This window comes from Trachypithecus francoisi, unplaced genomic scaffold, assembly GCF_009764315.1.
Source record: "Trachypithecus francoisi isolate TF-2019V2 unplaced genomic scaffold, Tfra_2.0 Lachesis_group10, whole genome shotgun sequence".
Classification (NCBI taxonomy): Eukaryota; Metazoa; Chordata; class Mammalia; order Primates; family Cercopithecidae; genus Trachypithecus; species Trachypithecus francoisi.
Genome location: NW_022681455.1, coordinates 37,458,808 through 37,486,022, shown reverse-complemented (window position 1 = coordinate 37,486,022; position 27,215 = coordinate 37,458,808). Strand labels below are relative to the sequence as shown.

General features: G+C 44.4%; 1 protein-coding gene across 2 annotated transcripts in view; it reads right to left on the bottom strand.

Moving 5' to 3' along the window:
* Positions 1–27,215, bottom strand: part of CMTR1 (cap methyltransferase 1) — a 48,529-nt gene that overhangs the window by 7,528 nt on the left and 13,786 nt on the right. For both annotated transcript variants that reach the window (XR_004438704.1, XM_033217028.1), the window contains exons 5-17: positions 23,802–23,894; positions 22,064–22,135; positions 20,784–20,878; positions 20,613–20,685; positions 15,117–15,315; positions 14,246–14,364; positions 12,271–12,367; positions 11,825–11,957; positions 10,922–11,101; positions 2,896–2,952; positions 2,065–2,122; positions 1,483–1,551; positions 367–498 (exon numbers count right to left, since the gene is read on the bottom strand). Coding sequence is in view for 1 of the 2 variants with exons in the window: in XM_033217028.1 (XP_033072919.1) it covers positions 367–498; positions 1,483–1,551; positions 2,065–2,122; positions 2,896–2,952; positions 10,922–11,101; positions 11,825–11,957; positions 12,271–12,367; positions 14,246–14,364; positions 15,117–15,315; positions 20,613–20,685; positions 20,784–20,878; positions 22,064–22,135; positions 23,802–23,894 (1,377 nt within the window). In the remaining variant the exon portion in view is untranslated. The remainder of the gene's footprint in view (positions 1–366; positions 499–1,482; positions 1,552–2,064; positions 2,123–2,895; positions 2,953–10,921; positions 11,102–11,824; positions 11,958–12,270; positions 12,368–14,245; positions 14,365–15,116; positions 15,316–20,612; positions 20,686–20,783; positions 20,879–22,063; positions 22,136–23,801; positions 23,895–27,215) is intronic.

Here is a 27,215-nt window from a genome sequence, read left to right as displayed (position 1 = left end):
TTTGCAAGACGGGGGATGGCATGGGGTGGTGGTGGTGTTGCAAAGGAATGGCTGCACGGGCTCAAGCCAGATTAGCCTGCTGACCACGCTGCTAGCCTGGGAAGCTCTATATCACAAGAAAAGCGGCAGTGTTCCCTTTAGCAATGCACAGAGTTGAAGAAACAAATGAAAGAATGAATGAATGACACTTGGCAAACTCAGAGGAAGAAAGGAAATAAAGTTTTAAGAAATACCTTCACTAGAGTTAAAGCAACAGCTACTTAGTGCCAAGAGAACATGTACCAAGTGTGGCAGGCAGCAGTCCAGATTCCCACAAAGGGCAAATCCACCATCCCGAGCAGGGCAGGAAGCCAGGTGCAGACTTACCCCCAGGCCGATGAGGAACTTCTGCTCACTGCCAGACACCATGCAGCGGTAGTCAAACACAGGGCGGATCTTCTCCAGGGTTTTAGAGGTGAGCAGTGTGGGCTTGTAGCTGAAGATGTCAATCTCAGTGCCCTGCAGCCACGAGTCAGAGAAAACACTGTCAGGTTGGGGGAAGGGACAGTATGGGTGCCTATATGGGCTGGGGGCAGGCTCGACAAGGCAAGGGACAGGAAGCACTGGCTCTCTGAAATACGCTCACCTGCACCCCCTTCTCTACCTAACTGTGCACTAAATGGGATCTATTTCCATCTACTTGGAATGTTCCTGTAGGACCTATTAGGAGAGGCTGGAAAAGTAAAGAACACTGAGTCCCCAAGTACAGATCAATTTACCAGACCTATAAGAAAATGTCACCAGAATATAAAAGCTGCCCCTTCAATAAAAGTAAAAGCAAGGATTCTCCAGCAGTTGGTTTGAGAACAGTTTAGTGATCTCTTTACCCCATTTAGAAAATTGTACACATACAATTCTTTGGAGGGCATCTTGAACCTCGGTCTCTACTCCCTGACCCCCACAAAACCAGCACAATTGCCCATGATCTGGGCCAGATTTAAATGAGGCCCAAGTAAAAGCTGGAGGTTGAGTGGTAGGAAGAAACAGGGCAAAAGAACTCTGAGGACCAGGTCACCAGAAATAAGACAAAGAAGCTGGGGTTTAGGCCAACCCTGCTGTGGGCTTCCCTGGCAGCTCCCTTCACCCTATGCCCAGCTCCCTTGTCTAAGATCATCCTATACTCTGTGTCTCTTTTGTAGGCAAATCCCACAGGACCCTGAACTTGCCAGGGTGACAGAGCCAGAACCACCCTTTGGGTGGCAGGAATGCTGAGCACAGGCACTGAAGATGAGAATCTACCGTTGGCCTGACTGCTCTTGGGGAATTCAACACCCTATACCAAAGGTTTCCCACTGTGGCAGCCTTAGCTCTGCCCCTTAGAATCCATGAGGGGCATCTGCACAAACCCTCTGGAGGCCATGCATTTGGGGCCTCAGTGATACTATCCACATCTAGAGACAGATCTCTAACTTGAATTATTTCCACCACAGACACCAGTCTTACCTGGATTAGCTCAAAGAACTTTGATTTGGGGTCAGAGGAAGAAGGAGCCACACGAGCCTGGTCTGGGATCTGAAATAAGACAGCAAAGAGCCTTGACTTTCAAATGCCCGTTTGACCGAGGCCGTGTATGAGTGTACGCAGGTGGAGGATAGGGTCAGACTGGGGAGGAGGAATGGCACACAACAAAGGAGGCTAGGCTGACAGGGATGGAGGTGGATAATTCACTCACTGCTCCCTTTCAGACCCTGTGGCAATGCACCCCAAAGGCTACTTCCCTTTCTCTGGGGCTCTCTGTGGTCAGTGCTGCTACATGGGGCCACCAGTTGCAAAACTGATGCCAGTCTACCTCCCCACACCCCGCCCCTTAGTCCTTTCTGACCCAGCTGCAGGGTCAAACCTGCAGTGAAAGGGCCAAGGAGGTAACTACCAGCAATGCCGAAAAGTCAACCTCTGGGATGCTGTGAGGGTAGCATATATTTTTGGATGCGGAGAGACCCTAAGGTGACAGGATTGGGAGTTAACCCCATTCTTCTCTACGGCTTCCCTGCCCTGAAGCAGCAATGGGCTGGGGGAGACACTCACCCCCCAGAGTCGGAGGCACTCCTTCCGGATCTCTGCCTGTCGAGGCTCACTCAGTGTCCTGGGAGTATGAAGCCAGTCAGTGATTAAAATCTCTACGAGACACAGGAGTGCCCCCAGTGCACCCCTCACATCCCATAGAGAGGAGGCCTGAATGAATGAACATGTGAGTGTACACACAGACACTATGCTGCCACTGGCCCAGCGTGATTACAACACATGCAAGGCTCTCCTTTTGAAGACAGGAGCTCAAACATACATGAAATGGGATTACCTGCCCTTCTCACCACAATGGGAAAGGAGAAAGTGCCCTCCAGACCACCTGGATGCCAGGGTCCTCTCTGACACCCCTTTTCAATCACCCATCAGCATGTTCTAGCTCCTCTTCTGCTGACACAGGCCATACTAAACCTGTCTCAGCAGATGTCACCATGCCCCACAAGGCTGAATTAGCTTATGTTCACCCCCTACCAGAGGTTTCTCTGATCAGTCCTACCTCTCCTCTCTTGATCACTCTTTACTCTGTGTCCCCTGAACATTATGTATTCTACTTGTGCTATGTCACTGTATAACCCTCTGATGCACTGTTAATAAACTTTCCTGTATCCTTTTCCTGGGTTACTGTTATCTGCCCAAAGACAGTGTAAAGTATTTGGGGACAAGGTTCATGTCATATGCTTCTCTGGCATCCTTCAGAGACCACAGCAGAGTATGAGATAAGAGTAGGTGTTTTAAAATGTTTCTTGAAATGAAAAAAACAACCAGCTTGGGGGGAGGAGCAAAGCAAGATCTTCCCTTGAAATAGGTGGTTTCTGGAAAGTGGGCAACACTCACGTGTCTTGAACAAAGGCATGGATTTTCGCCAGAGCTTTGATCTGCAGACCACAGTGGCTAGAAGAAAAAAAAAAATTGTTTGATCTCAGGATTACCAAAAAAGACAGGTAACTGACATCAGGACAGAGAGGTTAAACTGGAGCAGTGGCCATCTACGTTTGGTGAAGGAGCTGGAGAGTTGAGAAAGAAACCCACACCCCACCCCACAGTGCAGTTATGTGGGGCTTACTGAAGGATGAGGGTAGAACAGGAAAACCAAGTCACTCAGTTCTTAGATCCCAAGTCCTACTAAAAGGAAGCTTCTAATCCCACCCTTAAATCATCTGAGAGTAGAGGTGAGCTCATTCAAAGCCCAGACTCGGTTCAACTATAGACTAAGCTTACTCGACCCATGTATAGTAACAGCTACCCTTTCTACTTTAGTCTTCACTGTTCTTTACATACAATGCCTGGCATTTAATAAAAAATTATGAGGCATATGATGAAGCAAGAAAATGCTACCCATTGGCAAGAGGGAAAACAAGCCAACCGAATAAGACCCAGAGATGGCCCAAATGTTGGAATTCTCAGATGGGGCCTTTAAGATAACTGTGATAAACATGTTAAAAGATCTACTGGAAAGGGTGAATGAAATATATAAAAAGGTGAAGATTTTCAGCAGAGATATAGAAACTATTTTTTAAAGGCAAATAGAAATTCTAGAAATGAAAATATGTTCGAGATGAGAAATTATTTTGCTGGGATTGGCAGACTGAACACAGTAGAGGAAAGAACCAGTGAACCTGAGGACAGACATGTCAATAGAAACCCAAACTGAAACAGAAAAGAGGAAAAAAAGTGAAAAAAAAACCAAAAACGGATCATCTAGGTATTGGGGACAATAGCAAACTGCTTAACATAAACATAATTGGAGTTCCAGAAGCAGAGGAAAGAATAAAACAATATATTAGGCTGGGTGTGGTGGCTCACGCCTGTAATCCCAGCACTCTGGGAGGCTAAGGCTGGCGGATCATCTGAGGTCAGGAGTTTGAGACCAGCCTGACCAACATGGTGAAATTCTGTCTCTACTAAAAACACAAAAACTAGCCAGGCATGGTGGTGGGTGCCTGTAATCCCAACTACTCGGGAGGCTGAAGCAGGTGAATCACTTGAACCCCAGAGGAGGAGGTTGCAGTGAGCTGAGATTGCACCACTGCACTCCAGCCTGGGCAACAGAGTGAGACTCCATCTCAAAAAAAACAAAAAACAAAAAAAACACCAATAAAACATATTGACAAACTAATGGCCAAGAAATTTCCTGAAGTGTTGAATGAAATCAATCCACAGATCCAAGGTCAGTGAACCCCAAGCAGAATAAATACAAAGAAAACCACATATAAATGTATCAAGGTTGATATACTAAAAATAACAGATAAAATATTAAAAGCAGCCGGAAGGGAAAAAGACACATGACATACAGGAAAACAACAGGAATAATGGCTGACTTTTCATCAGAAACAAGGGAGGCAGAGAACCATGGAATCATATCTTTAAAGTGCAAAAAACATCAACCTCAAACTCTATACCCAGTGAAAATATCCTTCAAAAATGAAAGGGAAATATACATACATACATACATATATATATATATTTTTTTTTTTTTTTTTTTTTTTGAGACAGAGTCTTGCTCTGTCGCCCAGGCTGAAGTGCAGTGGCCAGATCTCAGCTCACTGCAAGCTCTGCCTCCCGGGTTCACGCCATTCTCCTGCCTCAGCCTCCCGAGTAGCTGGGACTACAGGCGCCCGCCACCTTGCCTGGCTAGTTTTTGTATTTTTTTTTTAGTAGAGACGGGGTTTCACCATGTTAGCCAGGATGGTCTCGATCTCCTGACCTTGTGATCCACCCGTCTCAGCCTCCCAAAGTGCTGGGATTACAGGCTTGAGCCACCGCGCCCGGCCTTTTTTTTTTTGAGACAGAGTCTCACTCTATCACCCAGGCTGGAGTGCAGTGGCACGATCTTGGCTCACTGCAACCTCCGTCCCATGGGTTCAAGCAATTCTCTTGCCAGACAGTTTCACCATGTTGGCCAGGCCAGTCTCAAGCTCCTGGCCTGAAGTGATCCACCTGCCTCGGCCTCCCAAAGTGCTGGAATTACAGGCATGAGCCACCATGCCTGGTCTAAATACATTATTTTTATTTATTTATTTAAGATGAAGTCTTGCTGTCTCACCTAGGCTAGAGTGCAATGGCACAATCCCCAGCTCAATGCAACCTCCGCCTCCCAGGTTCAAGTGCTTCTTCTGCCTCAGCCTCCCGAGTAGCTGGGATTACAGGTACCTGCCATCATGCCGGGCTAATTTTTGTACTTTTGTAGAGACGAGGTTTCACCATGTTGGTCAGGCTGGTCTCGAACTCCTGACCTCAGGTGATCCACCTGCCTAAGCCTCCCAAAGTCCTGGGATTATAGGCATGAGCCACCACACCTGGCCTAAATATATTTTTAAATACACAAAAGCAGGGAATTAGTCTCCGGCAGACTTGTACTATAAAGATAGGCTAAAAGAAATTCTTTAGGCTGAAGTGAAATGATTCCAAATGGAAATCTGGTTCTACAGGAAGGAATGAAGAACACCAGAAAGGGTAAGTATGTCAGTAAATACCAAAGACCTTTTTAAAAAAAAGTAGATATATATGTGCATGCGTGTGCATCTTTAAAAGACTATAAGCAGTTTAAAGTAAAAATAGTAATTATATAAACTAGGGTTTATATAAAAACAAAAACACAAAGACAAAAGAATAGCATGTATCGTGTTGTAAGGTTCTTACACTGTTCATAAAGCAACGAAATAGTTTTGGAAGGCAGACTGATTAATTAAAGGTGCATATTGTAATCTCTAGAGCAACAACTAAAACATAACAAAATAAAGTCATCTAAAAAACCCCAAGGAGATAAAAAGAATACTAAATAATACTGAATTATTTAAAAAATACTGAATTAGTTATTAAAAAATACTGAATTAGTTATTAAAAAATACTGAATTAGTCCCACCAAAAATGGAAGGAAGAAAGGAAGAGAAGAACAAAGAACAGACAGGATAAACAGAAATCAACCAAGACGGGATTTAGAGCCAAACATTAATAATTATACTCAATGTAAATGTACCAATCACCCCAATTAAAATGCTGAGACTTCTATACAGGTCAGACTGGACAAAAAGGTAAGACTTACCCACATGTTGTCTATAAGAAACACATTTAATCATAAAGACAAAGGTAGAAGGACAAAAAAAGACCATACAAACACTAAGCTAAAGAAAGCTTAAGTGGCTATATTAATGTCAGATAAAGCAGACTTTCAGACAAGGAGTATTAATGGAAATAGGGTATTTCATAATGATAAAAGGTCAATTCATCAAGAAAACAAAACTGTCTTAAACGTGCAGGTGCCTAATAACAAAGATCCCAAATAACTGAAGAATTGACAAAACTAATGGGAGACACAGACAGCTCAATAATCATAAAGACTTTAACAACCCTCTTAGCAACTGACAGAATAAGTACTCAAAATATCAGTGAAGATTTAGAAGATCTGAAAAACACTATGAACTAACTTGACCAAATTAACATTTATAGAACATTATACCAAGCAACACCAAGATAGAGCATATGATGGGCCATAAAATAAGCCTCATTAAGTTTCAAAGGATCAAAATCATACAGAATACATTCTCTGAGAATGGTGTGACTAAATCTAACAGGTATCTTAAAAATCCTAAATTATCTGAATATTAAATACGACATACACATAATCTATGAATCAAAGAACAAATCATAAGGAAAAAATTTAAAATATATGAGCCACAGGATAATTAAAAGACACACATCAAAATGTAGGAGATTCGGCTAAAGCATCCTTTTTTTTTTTTGAGACAGGGTCTCATTCTGTCATCCGGGCTGGAGGGCAGTGGTGCAATCTTGGCTCACTGCAACCTCCACCTTCTCGGCTCAAGCAATCCTCTTGCCTCAGCCTCCTGAGTAGCTGGTACCACAGGTATAAGCCACCATGCCCAGCTAATTTTTATACGTTTTGTAGAGATAGGGCTTCAACCATGTTGCCCAGGCTGGTTTCAAACTCCTGAGCATAAGTAATCAACTGCCTTGGCCTCCCAAAGTGCTGGGATTACAGGTGTGAGTCACCGTGCCTGGCCCTAAAGGATCCTTGAAGGGAAATTCATAACATTAAAAAAATTATATATATACACATATATATGTGCAGAAATAGAAAAGCCCATCCTAAAATTTATAAGGAATCTCAAGGGACACCAAATAGCCAAAATAATCTTGAAAATGATGAGCAAAGTTAGAGAACTCACACTTCCTGATATTAAAACTTCCTACAAAGCTACAGTAATAAAAACTGTCTACTACTGGCATAGAGACAGACACATAAACCAATGGAAGAGATAGCCCAGAAATAAACTCTTATATATATGATCAAATGATAGATGCCAAGACCAATCAATGGGGAAAGGGCAGTGTTTTCAACTAATGGTGCTGGGAAAACTAGATATTCACATGCAAATTGACCCTCACCTAATACTATACACAAAAATTAACTTAAAATGAATCAAAGATCTAAATGTAACAAATAAAACTGTAAAACTTGGCCGGGCACAGTGGCTCATGCCTGTAATTCCAGCACTTTGGGAGGCCGAGGCAGGAGGATCACGAGGTCAAAAGATCGAGACCATCCTGGCCAACATGGTGAAACTCTGTCTCTACTAAAAATACAAAAATTAGCTGAGCATGGTGGCACACACGTGTAATCCCAGCTACTCGGGAGGTTGAGACCGGAGAATTGCTTGAACCTGGGAGGCAGAGATTGCAGTGAGCTGAGATTGCACCACTGTATTCCAGCCTGGCAACAGAGCAAGACTCCGTCTCAAAAAAAAAAAGAAAAAAAAAAAAAGAAACTGTAAAACTCTTTAAAAACATAGAGGAAAGATTAATGACATTGAATTTAACAATGATTTCCTGCATATAACACCAAAAGCACAAGGAACAAAAGAAAAAAATAGGTAAATTGGATTACATCAAAATTTTAAACTTAAGTGCATCAAAGGACACAGTCAATGCAGTGGGAAAAAAAACCCCTACAGAATCGCAGATATTTTCAAATCACATATCTGACAAGTGATTAATATCCAGAATATTTAAAGAACTCCTACAATTCAACAACAACAAACAAAAAAAACAATTAAAAATAGCCAAAGGTCAGCCAGACATGGTGGCTCATGCCTGAAATCCCAGCACTTTGGGAGGCCTAGGTGGGCGGATCACCTGAGGTCAGTTCAAGACCAGCCTGGCCAACATGTTGTAACCTGTCTCTACTAAAAACACAAAAATTAGCTGGGCATGGTGGCAGGTGCCTGTAATCCCAGCTACTCACAGGATTTGTATCCAGAATGTAAAATAATTCCTGCAACTTGATAAAAAGGCAAATCAATTTTTTTAAATGTTCAAAAGACTTGAAGAAACACTTCATAAAAGAAGATATACAAGTAGCCAATAAGCACACACAAAGGGGTTCAATATAATTAGTTGTCACAGAAATACATATTGAAACCACAATGATATAACACTATACCCCACCAAATGGTTAAAATAAAAGACTGATAATACCAAGTGCTGACAAAGATGTAATCAGAACTTCATATTCTGCTGGAAGGAGAATAAAACAATGTATATAAATTGTTTTATTGTTTTTATATATAATATACAATTTTTTTTTTTTGAGACGGAGTCTTGCTCATTGCCCAGGCTGGAGTGCAATGGCGCGATCTCAGTTCACTGCAACCTCCACCTCCCAGGTTCAAGCGATTCTCCTGTCTCAGCCTCCCCCAGTAGCTGGGATTACAGGCATGTGCCACCATGCCCAGCTAATTTTATATTTTTAGTAGAGATAGGGTTTCACCATATTGGCCAGGCTAGTCTCGAACTCCCGACCTCAGGTGATTCACCCACCTTGGCCTCCCAAAGTGCTGGGATTACAGGCATGAGCCACGGCACCCAGCCATAATATACATATTATATGTATACTATATACATATACATTGCTTTATTGTGTGTGTGTGTATATATATATATATGATACACACACACAGTGTTTTAGAAAACTATGTGGTATTTTAAAATAAACATACATCTCCTCTATGATCCAGAATTTCCCACTCAGGTATTTACCCAAGGGAAATTACAACATTTGTCCACCCAAGCTTTGTATAAGAATGTTTTTATCAGCTTTATTTGTAACAGCCCCAAACTGTCAAGTGGCCATTGACAAAAGAATCCCCATACAATGGAATGGAATACTAGTCAGCAAGAAAACCAAACCAACTAACACAATATGAATGAATCTCAAAAACATGATGAGGAAAAAATCCCAGACACAAAATACAAAGTTCTAGAACAAGCAAAACTAACCTGTGGTGATAAAAATCAGAAGAGGGGTTACTTTGGGGTTGCCTGAGTAGGGGCACAAGGAAATTTCCTTAGGTGATGGAAACGTTTTTTATCTTTTTTTTTTTTTCTCTGTTGCCCAGGCTGGAGTGCAGTGGCACAATCTCGGCTCACTACAAGCTCCGCCTCCTGGGTTCACGCCATTCTCCTGCCTCAGCCTCCTAAGTAGCTGGGACTACAGGCACCTGCCACCACGCCCGGCTAATTTTTTGTATTTGTAGTAGAGACAAAGTTTCACCATGTTAGCCAGGATGGTCTCGATCTCCTGACCTCGTGATCTGCCCGCCTCGGCCTCCCAAAGTGCTGGGATTACAAGCATGAGCCACTACGCCCAGTCACGTTTTTTATCTTAATAGGGATGGTAGGCTACAGGGCTATATGCATTTGCCAAAACTGATTAAAGTATACACTTAAGATTTACATTTCACTTACAGAATTATACTTCCACTTTTTTAGAAAAAGAAAAGTGGTTGGTTATAGAGTTGCTTAAATACTCTGTGCTACTGGAACCATTAAAAAGAAGTCCAGTTCTGCCATGCTTCTACACACACTTGTTCAGCCAAAAGACATGTTCCATAACCCAGAAGTGTTATAAAGCCCTAGCCAGGCTGATCCCTGGGCCTGTTTGCTTCCTCATCTATAACATGCTGAAGTTTACTGTCTGCTCCACTTTGGTGCCTACCATTGCTATCAAAATGAGGGAGCTTATATGGTAGTACTGTGGAAAGTTAAAACACAAGGCAATACTGGAAAAATAGAAGAGAACAGGACAAAGACTTCCTCCCCTTCTGTGATTCTCCAGGGCCACCTATATCTTCAAACTTCTCTGGGGGACTTAAGGTTGGACCCTTAACTAAGGCCTTTCCAATACCTGTTTGGCCCCCTAAGAGAGCACTTTCTGTTGATTAACTGCTACTATACAACCCACCAACCTATCTCCAAGCACTTTTTTCTAAGGCCTGCCCACTGAGAAAACTAAGCCAAATATCACAACTTCAAATTATTACCACTAACAGGGAGTGGGGAAAACAAAGAAGATACAGAAAACAGCATTTGGATCACCAGCTGGGAAACTCATGAGCTGGCAAAAGTTTGGGCACTTCCAAAGCATGTTATACACATGCTTTCCATCCATCTCCTGCCTCCAAACAGGGACTTCTCCAGGCAATAAGTATGATGGCCTTCTACAAACAGCAGCAATTAAAGGGAAATTACTCCTGCCTCCAGGGACACAGGCTGCTCTCTGTCAGCTATACACAGGCTCCTGCGTATACACAGACTCCTGTGGGCAGGCCTATACTAGCCAGGCACCTACCTGCCACCCTTGGGATAGGGCCTGGCAGCAGGATGGGGGTCCCTGAGGGTAACTAACCAAAGTCCCAGGCAGCCCTGGAACCAGCAGACCATACTCAGTTGCCAATTTGTCAGGGTTGACAAAGTGATACCAAGAGCCAACCATTCAGTCTTTCACTCTCTGGTCTTCCTTAGGACCTCAGTGGTACCAGCAAAAACCAGTCCGTTGGCTTACCTCTCATTGGACCGTATCATGTAGTCAGTAAATTCATGGTCTCCCTTGATCACCTCCAGGGGGACCACCAAGTTGACGTCGGAATCAGTGTTCCGCAGCTGATTGAGTTTAATATTCACTGCGAAGAGGTAATCCCGAACGTCATCTATGCCCACCTTCAGGCCCTTGCACACCACATACCTGGCAGGAGATACTCTGTCACTCCACCGAGCAAGGGCTTCCTCCCCATACATTCCTTTCCCCCAACCCCTTGTGGAATCACAAAGCTTAACAACTTCCCTATTCAACCTTAGGCCTATGCACAAAGAACAACACAGACCCTTTGCGCGCTAAAGTTCCCCTCAAATCCTTCCCTGTTAAGCTCTATTTCTACTCTCTATGGCAGTAGTTCCTAACTTCCCTGTGACAGACGGGCTGCGTCACAATCACCTGGGGAGTCTGTCAAATTACAGACCTAATGAATCAAACTCTCCCAGGAGAAGGTCCAGAAATATGTGTTTGTAACAAGCCACCTGGCAATTCTGATTAGTTGCGTTTTCTCTCACCTTGTGTGTGGGCAGTGTCACACTGGGACCCCAGCAGTGCCTCTGGATAGCAGCTCCTTGCCCCTTCCCAGCCCATGCCCCTCGAAGTGTCCCTGCTATTGGTCACCTTCTCCTGGACCAAGCTGAGAGTCCCTCACATAAGCATGGAGAATAAGGCTTGGGAGAAGGAGGCAGAAGCTGAACTGGCACATCCCAAGACCAAAAGACCCAGGAATCCTGAATCCTGTTGGCTCTCATCACTTCTTTAAAGTCAAGGTTTTAAATGTAGCTTAAGAGGTCATGCCAGAGAGATGCACCATGATTTGCTGTTCTCACATTTAGCCAACGAATCTGGCTAATATAGAGAGAAAGGCTTCACCTCTCTGAGTTGGCAGGACGGCTGGTAATAGGCTTGAAGAGACAAACTCGTTCAAAGCAGCAGTACAGCAGGTAGACAAGCCCCACACTAAACGGTGTGAACAGGTCAAAGGTTTTACAGATGAAGTGGCCTCCTAGATTAGAGAGAAAACACCAAAAGCAGCCAATGGGTCTATTCCAAGAGATGGGTGAAGTAGTCTTGGGAGTAAATATGACAAAGTCAAGGAACCAGCACCTGGGTCCGTTAAAAGTCAGAGACAATTTAAGGGGGAGAACCAGTTTTGGGGGGGACTTTGAGGGTTCTTTCTCCCTAAATTACTCATTTAGCTACCTGTCAGCTAACACAAGCAGATTTTTTTAACTTCCCCTCCAACCCCTTATACATGCTCTTGTCCAACAGGGCCTCTAGTGGGTCCTGGGGTGAGGAGACAGCTGAGGAAGTGTCACCTGTCCGGACAATGGACAGCGCCATGAGGAACTGACACAGAAGCAGCTGCTTGCTGAGGATCTCCTGCAGGTTCTCCTGCCCCTCCACCGAGAAACCCTGAAATGAGAGCACAAGGAATGGGGTTGGAAAGAGAAAGGAGAGGGACTGAGAATAACATCACTACCTCATCTTCATCAAGAGTTCTTGAAGTGTTTTCATTGATCACCATCTGACTGATGAAGAAGCAGCTTAGTGTTGAGTTATTTTAGAAGGTCACTGGGCTTGTTAGATGGAGTAAGCACAGGACTCAGACCTACCACTGGACCAGCTCCACTTTCCTGCTCTATCATTCCCAGGGGATGGAACCAAGCCTACTTTTCCAAGGAGATGGTCTAGAAAGTATTTTAACTCATGGGAATCCCGGGAAGAGTAAGGCAGAACAGAGTCAAAATATTGGCTAGTCAGAGGTCAACCACAACATAAGAAACAGAATGCTCTGGTGAGTCCTAACAACACCAGGGAGTGAGTGCAGTGAGAAAACTCACTTCGGCTTCCCACTCTGGTGACAGGAGAAAAGTTAACCTTCCTAGTTACAGTAATCTTTCTCTGTTGACTCAGGTTTTACTTACAATACTCCCTTTCCCGTTCTAAGACCACAGTGCCTCTTCTCTCCAGCTGGCAGACTCTCTGGCCAGGGTATTTACCGAAAGAATGTGTAATGCTATTTCTAGAGTGGTCTCCCTCCTTGTGAGATCCCAGCAGGAGACAGAGAGTCAGGCTTACATAAAAGTAAAGGAGGCCAGGGGACATCGGGTGGCAGAGTGTTGTTAAATGGGTATAGTTTCTGTTTTGCAAAATGAAAACTTCTGAAAATCTGTTGCACAACACTGTGAATAGACTTAACACTGCTGTTAACACTGAAAAATGATTAAGATGATCAAATTTGTGTTTTTTACAATAAAATATAAAAATAAAAAGGACGCTGACCTCTATTAAACAGGCCCCAACCAGGCCAGGTCTCCCTGACTCAGTTCTACAAAAGTGATAGCTAAAGGACTCAGAATAAAAAATGTTTAGCAGTGTCTTCCAGACTTAAAGATGCTTCTCAAAATGCATGTCTAATTATGGAGTCAATTAAAAAAAAAAAAAAAGCCTAGGTCACCCCTCTACACTGCTGAAGTGCTGAAGCAGAAAGCCCTTGAGTTCGCAACTCTATAGCTGCCACACTGCAACAGCTGCCTCATAAGCGCTATCAGACTCCCACATCTGCTCAGCTAGAGCAGCCCCTCCCTCACAGCCAGCCCCAAGCCTGTCATCTGTCGTTCCCTGCTGTGCACAGTGCTTCAGTGAGCCTGGGCATCTTTGGATATCACGCTGACATCCTGCCCACCTTCCTTCAGTAGCCACACAGCTACTGCTTGAGAGGCCACCCTAAGAGCCCCAGAGGCTTTTCTCAACTCTAGCTATATGACCCTGGAGCAGCTGCCACATTGTCTGTCCTTCCTCTAGAGTAAGTGGTGGCTCACTCCAGAAAGGAATGCCTGCATTGTCAGATTAATGGGTGAGAGCTTCTGCTGAACAAAGCTGCAATGGGCTTCCCTCTGTGCCTCAAGCAGCTGCCTGTAGACAAGGCCTCTTGAACTTTCACTTTAGCCCAGCCCTGACAAGAGCCTCCCATGGATTCCCATGCTGCCGTCTTTGGTTAGGTGGCCATCTGTCAGCCTATGAGAGGCTTACAGGTGACCATGTATAGATAGCCTCCACCAGGAGCAACACCAAGATCACCCTACTCCAGGCAAAGGTATCCACAACATCAGTCTCTACAAAAGTATCATTTAAAAAATGTACAGAAAGAATAAAAATGCATCCCCTACAATCTGAATTGTGAAATACCACCTTTGGGGGCAGCTAAAGAACCAGACAAAACAAACAATTCTCAAACCTCTAAAATAACAAATCCTTAATGCATCAGTCTATGGAAAAAAGGTAACCTACCCCATCAGCCATCAGAAAGTGGACACCCTTGCGATCTGTGTTATCCAGGACAAAATTCCGAAAAGCAGAGATGTTCTCTGGGCGGGTGATATCTCCATCTCCATCAATCCCACCCTCACCTGTCAGAATACAAGAGTCATAGTGAGTTCATCTGCCCTATACATGTCAGGAGCTGGGACACGAGTGCTCTGGGACAGAGAACACAGGCATCAGGTGTCTCAAGAACTAGGGCCCATCCTACAAGGCTCCCTTACAGTGATGGACCAGGAGGAAGAATAGTACCCTGTTATAATGAAATACAGTCCGAAAGTAGTTGACCAGCCAAAAGTCATCAACTCTTGGAACTTTCTCTTCAAGACCCAAATTGTGTTTAAGGCACCAACATCTAGGCATCAATTTTTTAATAAGGACTGTTTAGAAAGGACTTAGGATTTGCTGCCAAATTACAATCAACATAGAGCAGAGGGACTGCTGTGGGTTGCCGACCTGTCTGCAACCCAGTGCATTCCACACCTGGCACAGAGGACTAGAGATGGGCATGGGTTTGTAGTTGTTAATAACCCTGCCAGTTCTCAGCCAGAGATCAGGCAGCTTCACTATCTCCTGCCACCACAAAAGCAGAGCACTCCTGAAAGGAGGAATTAATAGAGCCTTGATGAGAATCTGCTGAGGGAGTGTTTGACCCGTATTCTACACGCCCAGGGTAAAAAGGTATAGTCCAGAGGAAACCAAGATTCTGACAAGAACTGTGAAGCCCAGGGTAAGAGACAGGAAAGAAAACACGGCATGTGGATAACAACTGCTTCTGACCTGAAGTCCCCATAGAGGGGCTGTCCCTCATATCTCCTAGTACCCTCCTCAGTGTCCCTACCATAATAGGGTTCGAAGAGTTCACTGGAAGCAGAGTAGAAGTCCTCCAGCTTGAAGTCATTAGGGCCCTTCAAAGTCATTCCAAAGCCCTTTGCATGCCACTTCTTCCTCCACAGCACATACTCTGAGAAGCCACCTGGGCCTGCACAGACGTCGGCAAAGTAAAGAAGCTCAGCTTCCCGGTCCTTCACCAGTGGCTTCTGCAAAGGGAAATGGAGGACAGGAGAGGAAGGAAAACAAGACAGCTCAATGGGGAACAGGAAGGAGAATGCAGGGAGAGTAAAATAAGCCTTTCGGCAAGTACAATCCAGAGCTCCCACCAGGGCCACAGCACCCAGGAAATGTATCTTCTGGTGATCAACACCCTTTAGTGTTGCCTCATCCACTCTCAAAATACCCACAACACCTATCACATCACCAGGCCTAGCTCAGACTCCTCATAAAAACATCTTCATGGAGCCGGGCATGGTGGCTCACGCCTGTAATCCCAGCACTTTGGGAGGCCAGAGACGCGGACAGTCTGAGGTCAGGGGTTTGAGACCAGCCTGGTCAACATGGTAAAACCCTGTCTCTACTAAAAATACTAAACATTAGCCAGGCGTGGTGGCGCACACCTGTAAACCCAGCTACTCGGAAGGCTGAGGCATGAGAATTGCTTGAACCTGAGAGGCACAGGTTGCAGTGAGCTGAGATCGTGCCACTGCACTTGAGCCTGGGCGACAGAGCGAGACCCTGTCTCAACAACAACAAAAAAAATCTTTATGGGTATCTGACTGTACATTTTTTATTTCTCAGAGTGTTTTCCTCACCATATACTGCCTTTCAAGAGTCCTACTGAACAGAATATGCCCCACATTACAGATAAGGAAAAAGAGGCACCAAGATACAAAGTCACAAAGTAATCTGTTCACAGCCAGTCTGCAACAAAGCTAAATTAGGGTCCAGTTGGCCTAACCACTAGACTCACGTCTTCCTGTCCAACCAAAGCCTGGGGGGCTCTAACATCACCCTCTCCCAGCCACAGGAACCTCCCTTTTCCCATCATAGCCTCTGTCTTTCCTTCTCCCCTTCCTCCTTGGCTCTCCCAACCACCTTTTAAAAAATCCCAAATAACTTTTTATTTTGGAATAACTTTAGATTTACAGAAAAGGTGCCAAGATAGTACAGAGTTCCTGTACCCCTCAGCCAGTTTCCAGTTTTGTTAACACCTTACACCATGGTATGTTTAGCAAAACTAAGAACATTGGTACCTTACTATTAACTAAACTCCAGACTTCATTTAGATTTCACTAATGTTCTTTTTCTGTTTGGGATCCAATCCTGGACACCACATTGCATTTGGTCTTTCTCCTTTTTTGCACTCCCTTTCTTCTTCTCCTGCCCAGTGCTGGGTGTAGGGCTGGGGCAGGGCACAGTCAGAAGCTGACAAGACAGAGAGGGAAGGAAATACTGGTGTGCAGCAACAGCAGCTTCCAGGCAACCATCAGAGCACCCAGCAAATTCAGGACTGACTAACCATCATTTGAATTTTGGCATAATTACATTTGTGGCCCCTTGAATAGCTTTCGCTCTCTCTCCCCAGCATTTTTTTTTTTTTGTAGCAATGAGGTCTCACTCAGCCCATGCTGGGGTGCAGTGGTGCAGTAATAACTCACTGAAACCTTGAACTCCTGAGCTCAGGCAATCCTCTTTCTTCAGCCTCCTGAGTAGCTGGAACCGCAGGCACACATTACCACGTTCAGCACATTTTTTTTTTTTTTAGAGACAGGATCTTGGTATATTGCCCAGGCTGGCCTCAAACTCCTGGACTCAAGCAATCCTCCCACTTCAGCCTCCCACAGTGTTGGAATTACAAGTGTAAGTCACCATGCCCAGCCTAGCTTTATCTCTTAACCTCACATTTATGCTGAACCCAGTACTGGCCCATATTGTATGTTTATACTTCTCTTTTACGCAAATGCTAGGTATGCTCTTACCCACACCTGAGCCCTAGACAGTGAAATTCTACCCACCCTCCACAGCAGAGAGGATGAACCATTTGCACTGGTGACAACAAAAAGTTGAGTCATACAAGTGGGTAACTGCAAAAGACTAGAGTTTGCCTCAGACCATGATGAACACTCAGCCAGAAGAGGCTCAGGGACCTCAGTCTTCCCTCTCTACAGGTTCGGCATGGCTGAGTACTGGTCTGAAGTTCTGCAGCTGCTAGATAACGATTAGAAAGCTTTAGGGGAAATAGTCCCAAGAAAGAAATAGAAATATTAACGTTTACAACCCAATCACTTCTTGGTGAGATGGGCCTTTCTTCTGATGACAGCTATCTAGCTTTATCAAAATAGTGAAAAAGTCTCTGGAGAAAGTAGGGACTTTAGCTAAAAATAAATGTCATCATCCTGTGATAAGCCCACTCCAGGCATGCTGGGTCTTAATCATTCTTTCTCCACTTCCCTACTAAGCCACCCCAGCATTCTTGGTTCCTGAGCCATCAATTATTCATCTTTCTGGATTATATTCATTTGCACACAAAAAAGACCTAATGGTATTTACCAAGAACACTATGTAGCATCTTCGAGTCAGCGTGGTGGTAATGAGGCAGGGGTCACAAGTTTAAGCCCTACACATACTGCAAAGAGGGAAAACAAGGTTCCTTGCCACCGGCCGTGCCCTCTGAGTGAACCACTGGTCCAAAGGAAGACTGGGAGAAGGATGCAGAATGATTGATGCGAGCACCTCACCCCTGAAAAGGGGGCATGAATATGACCTCATTCTGTGATTTCAAGACGTATGGTCGTTATAGGTCATGGCCAGGAAGTCTTTTCACAGGAAGGACAGCTGGGGTTCTCAGCCCTGCTACTTACTGCCTGTGCAGTCAAGGACAAGTACACAATATAAGTCATTAAGCTTGAGCTTGCTCAGTTATAAATTGGGACTGATGCAGGTATTTCTCCAGGCTGTCGTAGGACTAAATAAAGTATCCTATATTGAAAAGCTTTACAAACTGTGAAGTATTAAACAAATTAATGCAAGATGATATTGTACTCAATCAGATCAACTTCCTCAGAGTCAAAACTCTCATCCCTTTCCACATTTTTCTCTTTCCAGTGGTGAGTACAGCAGCACTCCGAGTATACTCAATGGAAATTAGACAAATGATGCCTACATTCCTTTGTCTTCTGCAGTGCTTCACATACAATGTATTCTTGTCTCAACAACATCCCCAGGCACACAAACCCCTGATATAATGTAACAGTTTATAATATGCTTCCATATACTCCAAGGATCTATATTTCCCTCCTTCCTTTGTCTCTTCAGTTCTTGCTTACAGCTTCTTTATTTTCTGCCCCTCACCCCCTTTCTCCTTTACCATAACCTGCAGCACCACAGACCTACTTAAAAACTTCACAGTTGGCTAGGTGTGGGAGTTCACGCCTGTAATCCCAACACTGGGAGGTCAAGGCAGGCGGATCAGCTGAGGTCGGGAGTTTAAGGCCAGCCTGACCAAAATGGAGAAACCCTGTCTCCACTAAAAATACAAAATTAGCCGGACGTGGTGGCGCATGCCTGTAATCCCAGCTACTTGGGAGGCTGAGGCAGGAGAATCCCTTGAACCCAGGAGGCAGAGGTTGCAGTGAGCCGAGATCGCACCATTGCAGTCCAGCCTGGGTAACAACAGCAAAACTCCGTCTCAAAAAAAAACAAAAAGAAAAAAAAAAAAACAACAACTTCAGAGTCTGCTCTCTCCATCACCTGTTATCACCTCCTAACCTCTCCACATTCCAAGCTTCAAATTCTCCTGCTCTTAGTCTACAATTTGCCTGATCCAAGAGCCACTATGACCCTACCAAATGTGGGTGTGTGCCTGGGCCTTCAGCCACTCCCTCTTCTGCTGGGGACTGTTCTAGTGTCTCTGCTTGCCTGAAAACCACACCAAACCTGTTGGGCTTGGCTGTATCTCTGGTCCTCAGGGTAAAACGGAAATGAAAAGAGAGAATAAAACACTAGGGGCTCATGAGAAATCACTTTTTTTATAGTGGAACGTAGAGAAACATCTCTGAAAGGGCAATTCTCCGTGGCCACTAACAATCAATTCAGGTCAAGAAGCTGCCTGAAGCATTACGAACACGGCTGCCTTTTCCTATGTAACTGACGTCTCTACCCTCGACCTGAATGGTACAATCCTGATGCCTACTTCATTTTCATGACAGCAAAAGGCAATAACCAGATACCAGCTGCTGGAGGCATTTATATTCAAAAGCCAAAAAAGACACTGTGACTTCCCATCAGCTTGACAGAGCTCCTCTGCCAGGCAGGGGTTTAAAGGAAATCATTTGGAACTCAGAAAATTAAATCAACATCATATCAACCTAATTTTCTCAAGATGCTAATTCCAAGAGCCCTTTTGTGCTGCCTGCTGGTACTGGGGAACGAGGAGGGAGACCTGGGAGCGAAAAATGAGTAGTGGCTGGAGGGGCTACATGCCAGTTTTGCCAGCAAGGAGGAAGCAGTTACGTAGGTGGAGCTGAAACATTAAAGAACTTGGAAAATAAGTTTCTTTAGCCAGTGGATAATCAGGCGGTCTAGTGGAATGAGGGTGAGTGAAGCAGAAACAGGTTTTGGGATAGCTGGCTCCTGGCCCTGTCACGGTCAAAGAAAAGTAACTTTCTAGGACCAGGTAAAAATGCCTTGAAACCCTGAAGGTTATTCTAGAATGAAATTTCCTTTTTTTCTTTCTCTATCACTATGGAGAGTCTATGTTCAGAGAAATGAGATGCAGCAGAGTAGAAAATCATTTTGCTTTACCATTTCTTGAAAAGGGCCAAAGCCTTATAATTACGATCCCACACAAAGCTTGTTCAAAGAGGCCGAGAAGGAAAGTGGCTCAGTCTAAAATTACAGTCTCAGTGCTGGGACAACTCTTAAGAGCCTTTTGGTTCTACCCCAGCCCTCTGGCAGGTCAGTACAGCTCATTTCAGAACGAGGCAGCTGAGGCCCAAAGAAGGTATAAACTTAAGTAATCCCTCCTGCTTCATAAATGCTATGTCCCTCCTCACCACATTCCAACAACAGAGGCTAGATTTTCAGATACAACACTGATTTTAAATAGATCAGTGAAAAGGCCCACTGAAATGCCCACATTTCATCCAACACTCAAACCATATTTCCCAGTATCCCGCTCTCATACCAGAAACAGCACCCAAATCAGGTGATGTCACCAAGTTTCAATCTGGAAAATAGCTTGCTATATAAAAACAATATTCACCCTTTCACTCTACCTTCTGTAGGGTTAGGGGCTCGGATTCCAGGACTGAAGCCCTGGAGACAACTGCTTCACTCCTGGGACCACAGAAGCACTGTGGGACCCTATCTGAGGAGCTCAAAGCAAAATATCTCCATCACACAGAATACTCTCCTAGCATTGAACAAATGGCAATGGCTGAGCCACTGAAGCTTAAACCCACTTAGCACCATGAATTCAGAAGCAGAATCTTGTTCTCACCCCGTAAGAGTCCCGCGGATTTGTGAACATGCGATCAAACACAAAATCCATGTTAGCCATCTTCATTGCTGCCCTGCAATAAAGCAAGACAGAAAAGTACTGGATGTACTAGGCTCAACTGAAAAGGTAGAGCAGGGAGCACCAGGGGAGGGGAGGGAAATGTCAGCAAACCTGTTTAGAAAGAAGACTCCTCGGATCATCTCGTAGGGATTGGCCCGAGTCCGAGCTCGCCGCATCTCTTCCCCATCCAGGACATCAAACACGCTCTGCCCAGAGAATCAGAACCTCAAGGTGAGCTCCAGGATAGGAAAGGGATCTTAAGAGCATGCAGTGCCCAACTCACAGCCCTCCAAGGAACAAGGTTCCTGTGGCATCTCAGCTCTGAAATGTCTCACTGTGTGACCCTAGACAGGTTGCTTAATCACTTGCTCAACTACCTTGCTGGTAAATTGGTGAAAAAAAACAACAAAAAACAAAAACAAAACAATGTAAGCAGGTGCCTGGCACATGGCAAATGGTTAAAAAACAGCACCCGCTGCTACACACAGAGCCACCTCTGGAAATTGCTAATCCTCATAGTAAATCTGTTTCTCCATTCCATACCAGCAGCTACTCTCCAAGGGATCAAAGTTCTGGTATGAAGGCTTACCTGACTAGAGCTCACTTAGAGAGAGGAGAAACAAACAAACAAGACCAGCATTTTCTGATGGCATCTACCACACAGTAGCGATCCCTTCTCTCAAACTTCCCTGACCAATTTCCTCTCTAAAGAAATCCTCACATTACCTGAGTTCTAGTCACCTTATGGATATTCCCAACCCTATGACTGCCAAAAAATAAAATCTGTGAGGCTAGTCTGAGGCCTGCCTTCTTCACCAACCCATTTCCTCCTCAGAGTTCCCCTGACTCATTCTGCCCACAGATAATGTGATTCTCAATTAGGCCAAAAAGTATCAAGGGGAGGCTAACATTTACCCAGGTACTTCACACCCACTATTTCATTTAGTTCTCACAACAACCCCAAGAAATGAGTATTTTCTCCTCATTTTATAGATGAGGAAACTCAAACTCAGAGAAGATAAAGCAACTGGGCCAAGTTCACACAGCAAAAAGTTGCAGATCTTGGATTTGAATCCCGGTCTATCTGATGCTGAAGAATGACTCCAAACCTTTTGCTACACCAGGCCCTCTCAGGATTACAATGAAAAGACCCACTGAGGTTAGGCGGATCCATTCTTGGCTGCTGACCACAGGGACAGCACAACACCCACAGGGCAGAACAGTCACCCGGAAAAAGGATAATTTGCAGATATGAATCAAGCTATGCATCTGATCTCCAGTAAAAATCTTAACTTTAGCCTTCCCACAACCAATTCAAAGGAGAAATGGAAAAGTCCAGCAAATCACCTCCCACAAGGTTTTCATATCTGGTTGTAGCCACAAGACCTTACCTTACACTGCAACACACTATGAAGCAGCTCTTCCCCACAAAACTCTGTTTCATCTTCAATAATCATCTTTCTCTACAGGGAGAAAAAAGCAGTAAGTAATGACCACATATGACTGCAATTGTCAGGGATGAAAGAAGAAATTAGGGTTCCAAGTAAGTAGAGCAAAAAGGGACTTGGTTCTCTGCCAAGAAACATTAATCCCTGAAGGGTGGGAAAGAGAAAATCCTAAACCCCTCTGGCTATTCTCCAGATGGCTATGAGATGAAGCACCCCCTCACCCCCACCCCGGAGCTCTGAGTAGAGCACCATATGGACACAAGACTCATGAATGCTGAGGCTGGGAACACCAAACAGGAAGGAGATATTCAAGCTATCTAACCCTGGAGCATGGAGGCAGAAGGATGGGGAATGCCTCAAAGGACAAAAGCTTGTCCTTCCACCAGGAAGCCTCTCACTCTGTGATGAGTACAAATGCATGATACTAGGCACTGACCTGGTAGCATTTCAGAAAAGAGGGATGTTAAGGGGTCTCACGGGGATATCAAGTGCAACCCCCATATGAGTGAAGCCACCTCTAAACTAGTGAAACTCAATCTCTTTGGTCTCAGGTTTTACACTCTTAAAAATTATTGAGGATCCTAAAGAATTTTTGTGCCTGTAATCCCAGTACTTTGGGAGGCCGAGACGGGCGGATCACGAGGTCAGGAGATCGAGACCATCCTGGCTAACACGGTGAAACCCCGTCTCTACTAAAAAAAAAAAAAAAAAAAAACTAGCCGGGCGAGGTGGTGGGCGCCTGTAGTCCCAGCTACTCGGGAGGCTGAGGCGGGAGAATGGCGTGAACCCGGGAGGCGGAGCTTGCAGTGAGCTGAGATCCGGCCACTGCACTCCAGCCTGGGCGACAGAGCGAGACTCCGTCTCAACAACAACAAAAAAAAAATATTTTTCAATTCAGTTTAAAAGACTAATGTTAACATAAATGCTTTTCAGAAATATATTTTCAGAAAAATAACCATATTTCAAAAAAGAAAAAAATTAGTGGGGACAGTGGTACTGTTTTCCATTTTTGCAAATTTCTTCAGCATCTGGCTTAACAGAAGGACAGCGTTTCCTTTCTGCTTTTTCATTCAATCTGTTGTAATATCACATCATAGCCTCTGGAAAATTCCACTGGATACTTGTGAGAGAATGGGGGTGAAAAGTGCAAATAACTTTTCAATATCATTATGAAAACAGTTTTGCCCTTGTGGACTCCCTGAAAGGGTCTTAGAGATCCCCGGGAGCACATATACTTTGAGAACTGCCCTCTAGACCTATTGATTTGGTGGCCACCTACTTTATTCTCACAATTTTCCAGAAGAAGATTAAACAAATTCCCTCTGTAACAATTCCCTCATTACTTTCTGAGGACAATGTCCTTTCATCTAGCAGTGATCAGAATATACACAGATATGTATGGTAAGCCACTTCAAAAGGCATCCATGAAGAAGACAGAGGTTACACATTTTGTCTGCCTTACAATTTAAATGACTCGGAGAAAAGAAAAAGCCCTGCCATATCTCCAAGGGGCATACTTGTAAAGCTCATGACACTCCCTCCTGACACAGCTTTATTCCTACCAACGTGAATGGTCAGATTCACATTTTTCTTAAACTGCAAGTATATGTACATACCAGACTCAAGCAAGTGAAGTCAAGAGAGTGCCAAGAAGTCAGGGTACGTCTTCCTGAAAGCCTACCTTTCCCACGACCATCCAATCGCTCATTTCCTGAGTGTCAGGAATTTCAGTAGTACATTCTGGAAACCATGACACCTGCTCACAGGCACTGGGCTGCAAACAAAAGAGAGGCTAGTAAGACAGGTATGACAGACCCTCAAAGCTAAACCCCAACTCATCAGGACTTCCCCAAAACAATCAAAAGGGACTGAGATAGACCGAAAAGGGTGCAGGTTGCTGAAGCCAAATGCAGTGGTCAGACATGAGAAGTGAGAGCCACAATTCTAAAGTTTAACTTCTAAAGGCCAGCTCCAATTCTGCTTAGAATCCTTACAAATTTCTCAAACCTAAGGTTTCTTTCATTTGTTCCCTCATTATTTAACGAATACCTACTATGTGTTAAGCACTCAGAATGCAGAGTTAAATAGGACATGGTACTTAGCAAAAGGGGTTTGCAATCAGAGCAGTGAAGACACAGAGAAGTAAACAGGCAGTTATCACGTATGATGTAGGTCTATGACAAGGTAAGTATATCAGACTTAATGGCAATGAGTCTCATCTCCTGATTCCTTTCAAAGTGTTATTCACAAAACAATCCAGAAACTGGTAAATAGGATTCCTAGCCCATTCATTCTAAGACAGAACAAAAACTGACATCTCTAATGGCTGCTTCCTCTTAATTTTTCAATTACTTTCCTATCAGGCCAAAACAGTGCATTAGGATCATCTGCAGTGCTTCTAAAGAGTACTGATACAGCTGGGTGTGGTGGCTCACGCCTGTAATCCCAGCACTTTGGGAGGCTGAGGTGGGCAGATCACTTGAGGTCAGGAGTTCAAGACAAGCCTGGCCAACACAGTGAAACCCCGTCTCTACTAAAAATACAAAAATTAGCTGGGCGTGCTGGTGCACATCTGTAATCCCAGCTACTTGGGAGGCTGAGGTAGCAGAATCCCTTGAATCCGGAACGTGGAGGTTGCAGTGAGCCGAGATTGCACCACCGCACTCCAGCCTGGATGACAGAACGAGACTCCGTCTCGAAAATAACGTAACATAACGTAACGTAACATAACATAACATAACAAAACAAAACAAAACAAAAAAAATAATAAAATAAAATAAATAAAATAAAATAAAATAAATAGTACTGATGCCTGGGGCTGGGCACAGTAGCTCAGGCCTGTAATTCCAACGCTTTGGGAGGCCAAGGTAGAAGGACTGCTTGAGGCCAAGAGTTTAAGACCAGTCTGGGCAACACAGCAAGACCCTGTCTCTACCAAAAAAAGTCTAAAAAATTAGCCAGGCATGGTGGCACAGGCCTGTAGTTGCAGATACTCAGAAGGCTGAGGTGGGAGGATATCTTGGGCCCAGGATTTCGAAGTTGCAGTTAACTGTGTTTATGCCACTGCATTCCAGCCTGGGCAACAGTGCAAGACCTTGTCTCAAATAAAATAAAAACTAAAAAAAAGTACTGATGCCTGAGACCCACCTCCAGAGTATAAGATTCTGCTGGTCTGAGGTGAGGCCTGGGGATAAATTTTCAGAAGTCCCCAGGTGATTCTACTGTGCAGGCAGCGCTAAGTGCCACCAGGATAGAGAAACATGAAATATAAAACCTAAACAGATGGCTAACCTGCATGGCAGCTTCACATATTAGCTCCCGAGCAAGTGTGGAGAAGAGATTCACCATTGCAAATTGAAGCAATGTGATTAAAAGTAATATTACATGCTCTGAAAGGCATAAAATGGTATCACAATGCAAGGTCTTGAGGGCAAGCCAACCAGCATCAACAGAGAAAAAGTTGAAAAGAAAAATTACTGAAGCCTTTTGTCCATGAATCTGGCAGTGAATCATGGCTTCTTCTCCTGGTCAAATCTATCACATTTAAGCATAAAGGTGACAGAGTTGGTTATAAATTATAAACTCTAGAGAACAAGAAGCTCATAAACTTGGAAAGAAAAAGCAGACTCAATCAATGTCCCAATGGAAGTCTGACTATTATAACTACCTACAGAGTGGACTTTGTGCAGAGGGTCATACCCTGTCCTCTACATTCCTAGGCTGCAGTAGCCACTAAGCACATATCCTGTGGTAACTGCAGGATTGGATATCCACCCTGGACACCCAGACTCACCTGCTGTAAAGAAGTGGCTGCCAATTGACACTTGATCTCTCTCTCTCTCTCTCTCTCACTGCAAGGCGGAGCTTGCAGTGAGCCGAGATTACGCCACTGCACTCCAGCCTGGGCGACGGAATCTTGCTCTGTCGCCCAGGCTGGAGTGCAGTGGCGTAATCTCGGCTCACTGCAAGCTCCGCCTCCTGGGTTCACACCATTATCCTGCCTCAGCCTCCGGAGTAGCTGGGACTACAGGTGCCCGCCACCATGCCCAGCTAATTTTTTGTATTTTTAGTAGAGACGGGGTTTCACCATGTTACCCAGGATGGTCTTGATCTCCCGACCTTGAGATCCGCCCGCCTCGGCCTCCCAAAGTGCTGGGATTACAGACGTGAGCCACCGTACCCAGCCCCACTTGACCTAACTTTTACTTACAAACTTTTACTTACTTTGGGGCTTTTTTTTTTTTTTTTTTTAAAGACAAAGTCTCGCCCTGTTGCCCAGGCTGGAAGGCTAGAGTGCAGTGGCGCAATCTCTGCTCACTGCAACCTCTGCTTCCCAGGTTCAAATGATCCTCCTGCTTTAGCCTCCCGAGTAGGTGGGATTACAGGTGTGAGTCACCACGCCCAGCTAGTTTTTGTATTTTTAGCAGAGACGGGGTTTCGTCATGTTGGTCAGACTGGTCTTGAACTCGTGACCTCAAGTGATCCACTCGCCTCAGCCTCCCAAAGTGCTGGGATTACAGGCGTAAGCCACCATGCCCGGCCTATAGGGTGATTTCAGATTTTGAGTTTAGCAAAGTTAGTTCAACATCTGCCCCACTGAAAGGATGTGATTCTTGTTTTAACACGAATGAAGACATAGAAACCACCAGGTACTTCTGAGATGAAAGCCCACAACCAGCAACCAGCAGCAGGTATCTACACTATTCCGCATTGCCAGTCTACTGGTCTCAATGCCCACAACTACAAGTCAACAGCGAGACTGGCCCCAGAACCCAAGAGCTCCTCACTCGTCAGAATCTTACTCAGAAGACTTATTAGGCTTTTATCACGTGCAGATTCACGTAACTTCTTTCCTGAACTGGAACATTAGGGAGACAAATAAAATATCAATTTTCCAGAGTTCAGAGCCACATTTGAAGCTGAACTACAGCAACTGTGCAGAAAGCTAGATGTTTGAGTTCCATTTTCTCTAGTTTCAACTCTGTAATGGTAATATCTCAATGTTATTTTTAGGTGTTTTTACTGTACCCACTACAGATCCTTTGTGGAGTAAGACAGGACATAAATAAATGAATAAAATAAAATCTCGCATTAT